Source organism: Carassius auratus, unplaced genomic scaffold (genome assembly GCF_003368295.1).
Source record: "Carassius auratus strain Wakin unplaced genomic scaffold, ASM336829v1 scaf_tig00215545, whole genome shotgun sequence".
In the NCBI taxonomy this organism is placed as follows: domain Eukaryota; kingdom Metazoa; phylum Chordata; class Actinopteri; order Cypriniformes; family Cyprinidae; genus Carassius; species Carassius auratus.
This window is the reverse complement of record NW_020528134.1, coordinates 1-10,102: the sequence shown is the minus strand read 5'-3', so window position 1 is coordinate 10,102 and position 10,102 is coordinate 1. Positions and strand designations below refer to the sequence as shown.

General features: G+C 49.9%; 1 protein-coding gene across 1 annotated transcript; it reads left to right on the top strand.

Moving 5' to 3' along the window:
- Positions 1–5,495: 5,495 nt before the first annotated feature.
- Positions 5,496–9,949, top strand: LOC113094960 (uncharacterized). The gene has a single exon (XM_026260547.1). It carries the CDS (start codon positions 5,496–5,498, stop codon positions 9,609–9,611), a length of 4,116 nt encoding a protein of 1,371 aa, XP_026116332.1. The 3' UTR covers positions 9,612–9,949.
- The last annotated feature ends 153 nt before the right edge of the window (positions 9,950–10,102 follow it).

Genomic DNA, 10,102 nt, shown 5'->3' with positions numbered 1-10,102 from the left:
GCACAGGTAGCATCTTTAGACAACTGGTATGCCATGTCAGATGGCGACCGCTCCACAGACCGCGGGCAGGGTGGCCACTCATGACCGCACCCCAACCGGTGAGGGACGCGTCTGTCGCTAGCGTTACACGGCGACCAAGAGCTCCCAACACCGGGCCCTGATTCAAGAACCAAGGTTTCTTCCATATGTCTAAGGCACGAAGGCATCGCCGCGTGACCTGAATAGTTCGGAAAGGATTTCCCCTCGGGGAAAACCCCTTGGTCTTGAGCCACCACTGAAGGGGCCTCATGTGCAGGAGACCAAAAGGTATCACGTTGGACGCAGCTGCCATGAGCCCTAACAGTCTCTGAAACTGCTTCACAGTGAGTGACTGGCCTTCTTTGACTCTCTTGACTGATGTGAGGATCGACTCGATCCGAGCAGGAGACATACGTGCCTGCATCGTGGTCGAATCCCATACTACGCCTAGATAGGTGGTTCTCTAAAGTGGAGAAAGTACACTCTTCTTGGCATTCAGTCTCAAACCCAGCTCCCCCATATGGGCGAGAACGACACCTCGATGTCGAACCGCCATCTGCTCTGATTGAGCTAGAATCAACCAATCGTCGATATAATTTAGAATGCGGATGCCCTGCATACGGAGGGATACCAGAGCCGCATCTACACATTACGTGAACGTGCGGGGTGAAAGTGCAAGGCCAAAGGGAAGTACTCGATATTGGTAGGCTTTGCCCCTGAAAGCGAACCTCAGAGACTTCCTGTGTTGTGGAAGGATGGATATGTGGAAGTATGCGTCTTTGAGATCTATTGTGACAAACCAGTCCTCGGATCTGATTTGAGCTACATCCTGTTTGACAGTGAGCATTTTGAACTTCAGTGACATAACTGAGAGGTTTAGATGACGTAAGTCTAAGATCGGACGCAACCCCCCATCCTTCTTTGGAACTATGAAATACCGGTTGTAAAACCCGGATTCCCTGTCTAGAGGAGGGACCACCTCGATGGCCGCCTTCCTTATTAGGGTATTCACTTCTTGTTCCATCACCAGAGCCTGCTGGGGGCCGACTACTGTCGATGTAACCCCATTGAATGTCGGCGGTGGATGGCCGAACTGAATGCGATAGCCTCTTTCTACCGTGTGCAGGACCCATTGAGATACATTTGGCAGTAGTTTTCACGCTGCTAACTGATGTACTAAGGGAATCAGTCCCTCGAGACTGACCTCTGGTGTAAGAGGCCCCCGAAGGGGCGGCGAGCGTCTCAGCTCCGCTACGCTCACGAGCGGAAATAACTGAGAGCAGTGCTCGCTGGAAGCGGCTGCACCCTGAAACTCTGGCAGGGTTGGCAGACCCACCTCCCGAGGGCACTGAGGTGAGACAGGCACCGTATAATGAGGTGGACACCGCTCTACCCCAGTAGGGGCCGCCCTCTGTAGTCGTGACTGAAATGCGTCATGACTTCTTGGCCGTGGACCTCCCAGCCTGACATCTTAGATTGGGATTAGGCTGAGAAGTCGTCGGCCCAGAGCTTTGCTCTGTCTGTACATGGAGGGGCAGCTCCCGCCCAGCAGTCCCTCCAGTACATCTAACTTCACATGTTCAATAACTGTCATTATATTCCTCAGAATTTAATGCAATCAAACAATCAGACAAGTAAACACGGTCTGGATTGTGATACAATTCACATTGAAGTGATATATTGAACTTCTTGAAGTTAGATAACGGTCATTAGATTCCTCAGAATCAAATGAAATTCAACAATCAGACAAGTAAACACGGTCTAGATTGAGATAAAGTACACATTGAAGTGCTGACTTCTCAAAGTCATTATATTTTAAACAATCAGACAAGTAAACACGGTCTAGATTGGGATAAAGTACACATTGAAGTGCTGACTTCTCAAAGTCATTATATTTCTTAGAATTTTTAAACAATCAGACAAGTGAAACGGTCTAGATTGTGACAAAGTACACATTGAAGTGATAGAACTAACTCCTACTTTTTTTAAACGGAGTTTAAACAACCAGACAAACGGTCGGGTATGGAAAATTCACATCAAAACTGAAAATGATGTAATACACGCGTTGCCTCGACAGCGCGCGAATAATTAGTCACACAAACAATATTAATCCCCTCGGAGACTTAAATAGCTGCTTATATAATGTTAGGCATAACACTGTTTATTGTATATGCTTATGCAAGTTTATGTTTGTGCAACTAAAAGCTCGCCGACGCCCTCCGTATCAATCTCCTCGGAGAAAGAAAGGTGGAGCGTCAAGCCCGATGCTCGGGGGGGAAGAACCGAAGCTCGGGCTTCCGAATCCCGGAATCAGGCAGATCTGATGGGTAAGGTAGGAGATAAGGACGTGCCCGTCTCCATTCCCTCCAACAGATCGATCTGCGAACCCAACGAATGCCGGCGCCGTTCCGCCTCGGCGAAAACGGGACCGGCATCGCGAGGAACGCTGGCGAAGGCTCTCTCCTCGAAGAGAGCCCTCCGGGATCGAAGCGTACACAACGGCCGGGCAGTCGGCTCCCTCGAGAGCCGACTCAGCGTGCTTCGATCCCAGGCAAACCACGCATAGACTGTTTGTATCCCCACTCGTGATGTACGTGGGCAGGGAGGAACAAACAATCCATAGCGCAATCTGGAATCGCCCTCCAATTGTCGTGTCTTTGCTTTGCTCTTAGGCATTATGTTGTTTATTGGGACAGACAACAATAAATAAGACTCACAAGACAGACTTTAGACATGCACACACAGAGCGCTTGCTGAAAGACGCGAAGCTGAAGTCAGCTGTGTGGCAGGTGCCTTTATAGCTTCCTGGTCGCTGCGTCACCCCGCCCGTGACGCCACGCTCTTCCATTGGACTGATTGCACACGATATTCAGAGTTGTTCTTGCCAAAGGCGTTCCCCAAAAGCGCTCGACGCAGCTCGAGTTCCCGAAGAGGAACTTATGTTAGGACTTCAATGATCAAGATTGTCAGTTTACAGCTTTCTGAGTCCAGTAATGTTGAAATAGTGCCTCTGTTCAAATGAAGTGAAATCTAGCCCAAATCTGCTCAAAAGCTTGTCTCTCTAATAGAGAAAGCTGTTTCATTCAGTATTCAGTGCAAATCTTGCCAAACTGAAAGATGCTTATGCCTTATGAAATACAATGTTTTCTGCAATGCTGTAAGAAAGTTTTTAATGTGTTAGAAGTTATATGCACAAAAACTTATGTTAGGACTTCAATGATCAAGATTGTCAGTTTACAGCTTTCTGAGTCCAGTAATGTTGAAATAGTGCATCTGTTCAAATGAATTGAAATCAAGCCCAAATCTGCTCAAAAGCTTTTCTCTCTATTAGAGAAAGCTGTTTCATTCAATATTCAGTGCAAATCTTGCCAAACTGAAAGATGCTTATGCCTTATGAAATACAATGTTTTCTGCAATGCTGTAAGACAGTTTTTAATGTGTTAGAAGTTATTTGCACAAAAACTTATGTTAGGACTTCAATGATCAAGATTGTCAGTTTACAGCTTTCTGAGTCCAGTAATGTTGAAATAGTGCCTTTGTTCAAATGAAGTGAAATCTAGCCCAAATCTGCTCAAAAGCTTGTCTCTCTAATAGAGAAAGCTGTTTCATTCAATATTCAGTGCAAATCTTGCCAAACTGAAAGATGCTTGTGCCTTATGAAATACAATGTTTTCTGCAATGCTGTAAGACAGTTTTTAATGTGTTAGAAGTTATATGCACAAAAACTTATGTTAGGACTTCAATGATCAAGATTGTCAGTTTACAGCTTTCTGAGTCCAGTAATGTTGAAATAGTGCATCTGTTCAAATGAAGTGAAATCAAGCCCAAATCTGCTCAAAAGCTTTTCTCTCTATTAGAGAAAGCTGTTTCATTCAATATTCAGCGCAAATCTTGCCAAACTGAAAGATGCTTGTGCCTTATGAAATACAATGTTTTCTGCAATGCTGTAAGACAGTTTTAATGTGTTAGAAGTTATATGCACAAAAACTTATGTTAGGACTTCAATGATCAAGATTGTCAGTTTACAGCTTTCTGAGTCCAGTAATGTTGAAATAGTGCCTCTGTTCAAATTAAGTGAAATCTAGCACAAATCTGCTCAAAAGCTTGTCTCTCTAATAGAGAAAGCTGTTTCATTCAATATTCAGTGCAAATCTTGCCAAACTGAAAGATGCTTATGCCTTATGAAATACAATGTTTTCTGCAATGCTGTAAGACAGTTTTTAATGTGTTAGAAGTTATATGCATAAAAACTTATGTTAGGACTTCAATGATCAAGATTGTCAGTTTACAGCTTTCTGAGTCCAGTAATGTTGAAATAGTGCCTCTGTTCAAAATGAAGTGAAATCTAGCCCAAATCTGCTCAAAAGCTTGTCTCTCTAATAGAGAAAGCTGTTTCATTCAATATTCAGTGCAAATCTTGCCAAACTGAAAGATGCTTGTGCCTTATGAAATACAATGTTTTCTGCAATGCTGTAAAACAGTTTTTAATGTGTTAGAAGTTATATGCACAAAAACTTATGTTAGGACTTCAATGATCAAGATTGTCAGTTTACAGCTTTCTGAGTCCAGTAATGTTGAAATAGTGCATCTGTTCAAATGAAGTGAAATCAAGCCCAAATCTGCTCAAAAGCTTGTCTCTCTATTAGAGAAAGCTGTTTCATTCAGTATTCAGTGCAAATCTTGCCAAACTGAAAGATGCTTATGCCTTATGAAATACAATGTTTTCTGCAATGCTGTAAGAAAGTTTTTAATGTGTTAGAAGTTATATGCACAAAAACTTATGTTAGGACTTCAATGATCAAGATTGTCAGTTTACAGCTTTCTGAGTCCAGTATTGTTGAAATAGTGCATCTGTTCAAATGAAGTGAAATCAAGCCCAAATCTGCTCAAAAGCTTTTCTCTCTATTAGAGAAAGCTGTTTCATTCAGTATTCAGTGCAAATCTTGCCAAACTGAAAGATGCTTATGCCTTATGTGGTGAGCCAGCTAACGAGGGATTAGCGTCGCCCAGGAAACAGCGCTCACACTGCAATCACTGGGGAGAGCATGGTGATCAAAGACACCTGAACCTCATCAGCAGAACAGCTTTTAAGCAGAGGAAAAGGAGAGGTAGTTGAGCTTCGACTCCAGAACTAGACTAACACTGTGTTCTGGCTCTCTTTCAGATTCAGGTGTCTGAGGAACAGCACGTCACGCCGCACCTACTGATACTTTGGGCTGCACAGCCAAGACTCCTACACCAGAGCACGCCAGCACTGCACAGTCTACTTTCACCCACTGCTCAATAAATCGCCCCTCTGGGGACTTCACTGCAGTACTGTCGTCCGTGTGATCACTCTCCCCGCCACACTGGTGGAGAATGCGGGCACTAAGAGAGTGATTCCTTCCCCACAAACCCGGATCGACAATTAGCGTTAAGTGTCCCCGTAGAACCACGCTCTCTCTCTCTCTCGGCTCGGCGTGCCTCTGGGGCTGGAAATGGAGGAGATTATTCGCAGACTCACAGAAATAACGGTCCGACAGCAGCAATTCTCTGAGCAGCTGGCAGCCCGGCAAGAGAGGACGGAACAGGTGGTAGAGCAGCTGCGTGGTGCCACGGCCCAGCGAACCCCACTCCCTGAGCCACGATGGCAGGCCCATCAACACCTCACGAAACTCAATGACCAGGATGACGTGGAGGCATATTTACACACCTTCGAGGTCATTGCGACCAGAGAGGCATGGGAGAAAGAGCGGTGGGCACAGTTGCTCGCTCCTTTCCTGACAGGAGAAGCCCAGCGAGCATATTACTCCCTCCCACCACCCCGAAATGAGGATTATGACGCGCTGAAGAAAGAAATCTTGGCCAGGGTTGGGCTGTCCCCAATGTGTGCCGCCCGACACTTCCAGCAGTGGACCTACGACGAGCACCTCACCATCCGAGCTCAAGCTGCCCGACTGACTCGCCTTGCCCACCTCTGGCTTTTACACGACGGCCCAACGGTGGCCCAGGTTGCTGAGAGGGTGGTAATTGATCGCTTGCTTCGGGCCCTGCCACGTCACTACCGGAGGCTCGTGAACATGCGCAACCCCTCCAGTCTGGCAGAACTGATGGAAGCGGTGGAGCTGGCAGAGGCATCCTTTGCCCCCGAGGCAGGAGACAGAGTGGCGACAACGCCACGGAAGACCAAGCTTGACCGACGACAGGCGGAGGGCACCTCAAGGCCAGTTAATGGACCAGTGGTACCTGCGCCGGGACAAACCGATGAACCCATGCCCACCGAGCCGCCATCCCCGGGAGGTCGCGTGTGGAAAGCTGGTTGTATCGTCCATAGAGCAGTCCCGCAAGGTGCCCCTGAGCGAACCGTCTGCCTGGATGGGGGAACCGTACGAGCTGTCCTAGACTCGGGCAGCTCGATCACTTTGGTCCAGCCTGGGGTACTGCGACCCCGGCAGAGTGGGAAAGCTAGGATACCCATAACCTGTGTGCATGGAGACACCCGCAACGTTCCCGCACAGCGTGTTACCATCTCAGCCAGCCCCGGGACATGGCAACTGGAGGTGGGGGTGGTTAAAGACCTCCCAGTACCGGTGCTACTGGGAAGAGACTGGCCAGGTTTCGATCAGCTAATGGCCACCGCGATGCAACAAGGACCCAACCCCCGGGCTCGCCACAAACAACGAGCAGAACGTACAGAAGGCCGCCGACCAGCCCTTCTGGCCACCGACAGCGACGGGGATGGTGAGTGTGCTAATTCTACTAATATGTATATGAACTTGTTCCAACAGATCACAGCAGGGGGATCGTTTGGCCGAGAGCAGCGGGAGGACGAGCGCTTGAAGAATTGCTGGACTCAGGTTCGTGTAATAGAGGAGGAGGTGCGCCAGCCCCCGCCGCACCCCACCCCTTACTTCATAATCAAGAATGGCCTGCTTTACTGTGTTGCCCAGCATCGGGGGGAGGAAAAACTGCTCTTAGTGGTGCCAAGGACCAAGACTGAGACGGTAATCGAGCTAGCACACTCGCACCCGATGTCTGGACACCTGGGCGTGGTTAACACCACACAACGGATTCGAGACCGGTTCCACTGGCCAGGATTGGAGGCGGAAGTGAAGCGATTTTGCCAGAGCTGTCCAACCTGCCAGCGCACCTCCCCTCGTCAGCCTCCACCCAGCCCACTTGTGCCACTACCCATCATTGAGGTGCCCTTTAGCCGCATCGGTATGGACCTAGTTGGGCCTCTGCCGAAATCCGCCCGGGGTCATGAGCACATCTTAGTCATACTGGACTATGCAACCCGGTACCCCGAAGCCGTGCCCCTCAGGAAGGCCACTTCCAAAGCCATTGCCCGTGAGTTATTCATGCTATTCAGCCGAGTGGGAATACCACAGGAAATATTGACTGACCAGGGAACCCCCTTCATGTCTCAGCTCATGGCGGAGCTCTGCCAGCTCCTTAAGGTGAAGCAGCTCCGCACTTCGGTGTACCACCCCCAGACGGATGGATTGGTTGAAAGGTTCAACCAGACACTGAAACAGATGTTGCGACGGGTGGTGGCGGAAGATGGGCGTGACTGGGACCTGATGCTCCCCTATGTGTTATTTGGCATCCGAGAGGTCCCTCAGGCGTCCACTGGGTTCACGCCTTTTGAGTTGTTGTTCGGCCGACAGCCCCGTGGGCTGTTGGATGTGGCAAGAGAGGCATGGGAGCAACAGCCAGCACCCCATAGAACCGTTATCGAACATGTGCGAGAGATGCGTGAGAGGATTGAACGGGTGATGCCTCTTGTCCGAGAACACCTTGCAGAGTCACAGCGCGCCCAGAAACGGCTGTATGACCGGCCAGCCCAGCCAAGGGAATTCCAACCTGGGGACCGAGTGCTGGTTCTTGTGCCGACTGCGACTTCCAAATTCCTAGCCTCCTGGCAGGGGCCCTACACCATCATAGAGAAAGTGGGGCCAGTAACGTACCGGGTTCGCCAAGTGGGACGCCGGAAGGAGCAGCAAATCTACCACATCAACCTGCTCAAGAGGTGGGTGGCACCCCGGGAGCAACTGGCAGCTTTTGCCCAGGAGGAGACCCCAGTGGTCGCAGTAGGGGAACAGCTCTCTCCGATGCAGAAGGCGGAAATAACCACCCTGGTCAGACAATTCAAAGATGTGTTCAATACACTACCCGGGCAAACCCGGATTATACAACATGAGATCCGCACGCCCCCTGGTGAAATCATTCGGCAGAGGCCCTACCGAATCCCGGAGGCTCGGCGGCAGGCTATTGAGGAGGAAGTAGCCCGGATGCACCAGCTGGGAATCATCGAGCCATCCCGCAGCCCTTGGTCCAGTCCCATCGTAATGGTCCCAAAAAAAGATGGAACTCTCCGGTTTTGTAACGATTTCAGACGGCTGAATGAAATCTCAAGCTTCGATGGTTACCCCATGCCCCGTGTGGATGAGCTCTTGGTGAGATTAGGTGGGGCCCGTTACATCTCTACACTCGATTTGACCAAGGGCTATTGGCAGGTGCCCCTCACCCCCGACTCAAAGGAGAAGACTGCCTTCAGTACCCCTGGTGGCCACTGGCATTACCGGGTTCTCCCTTTTGGCCTTCACGGGGCTCCTGCCACATTCCAGAGAATGATGGACATCATTTTGCGACCGCACCAGTCCTACGCCGCTGCGTACCTGGATGATGTCGTCATCCACTCGGTGAGCTGGGAGGAACATCTCGATCGGTTACGGAGAGTACTAACGGAGTTGCGGCGAGCTGGACTTACTGCTAACCCAAAGAAGTGCCACTTAGGGCTTGCAGAGGCACAATACCTGGGCTACCAGATTGGCCGGGGGCTAATCCGACCTCAGAGCAGAAAGATAGAGGCGGTTCAGCAAGCGGCGCGGCCCACCAACAAAACTCAGGTGCGTGCCTTTCTGGGACTAGCCGGATATTATCGTTGCTTCATACCAAATTTCTCCTCAATAGCCAGCCCTTTGACAGACCTGACCAAAAAGGGACAGCCAGAAAAGCTGAAGTGGACGGCGGCAGCTGAAGCCGCATTCCAAACCCTCAAGGAGGCGCTCTCGTCTTCGCCCGTCCTACATGCCCCGGACTTCAGCTGCCCATTCATCCTACAGACAGATGCTTCTGACACTGGCCTGGGTGCAGTCCTTTCCCAAGAGAAAGGAGGAGAGGAGCACCCAGTCGTATACATAAGTCGGAAGCTCACCCCAGCAGAGACTCGATATGCAGCCGTGGAGAAAGAAGCGCTTGCCATCAAGTGGGCCATCTTAGAGTTGAGGTATTACTTGTTGGGCCGCACCTTCACTCTTATCACAGACCATGCTCCGCTCCAGTGGATGGCCCGGGCCAAAGATACTAATGCCAGGATCACCAGATGGTTCCTGGCCCTCCAGGATTTCCACTTTAGGGTCCAGCATCGGGCTGGGGCAGCTCATGGCAATGCCGATGGGCTCTCCAGGATGTGGTCACTATGGTCAGGCCTGTCAAATAACACTTCCCTCCCACCCCCCCGATCTCCCTTGTCTCTCCACAGATGTTCACGCAGTACCAGGACGGCGCTTTGGGGGGGGAGTGTGGTGAGCCAGCTAACGAGGGATTAGCGTCGCCCAGGAAACAGCGCTCACACTGCAATCACTGGGGAGAGCATGGTGATCAAAGACACCTGAACCTCATCAGCAGAACAGCTTTTAAGCAGAGGAAAAGGAGAGGTAGTTGAGCTTCGACTCCAGAACTAGACTAACACTGTGTTCTGGCTCTCTTTCAGATTCAGGTGTCTGAGGAACAGCACGTCACGCCGCACCTACTGATACTTTGGGCTGCACAGCCAAGACTCCTACACCAGAGCACGCCAGCACTGCACAGTCTACTTTCACCCACTGCTCAATAAATCGCCCCTCTGGGGACTTCACTGCAGTACTGTCGTCCGTGTGATCACTCTCCCCGCCACACTTATGAAATACAATGTTTTCTGCAATGCTGTAAGACAGTTTTTAATGTGTTAGAAGTTATATGCACAAGAACTTATGTTAGGACTTCAATGATCAAGATTGTCAGTTTACAGCTTTCTGAGTCCAGTAATGTTGAAATAGTG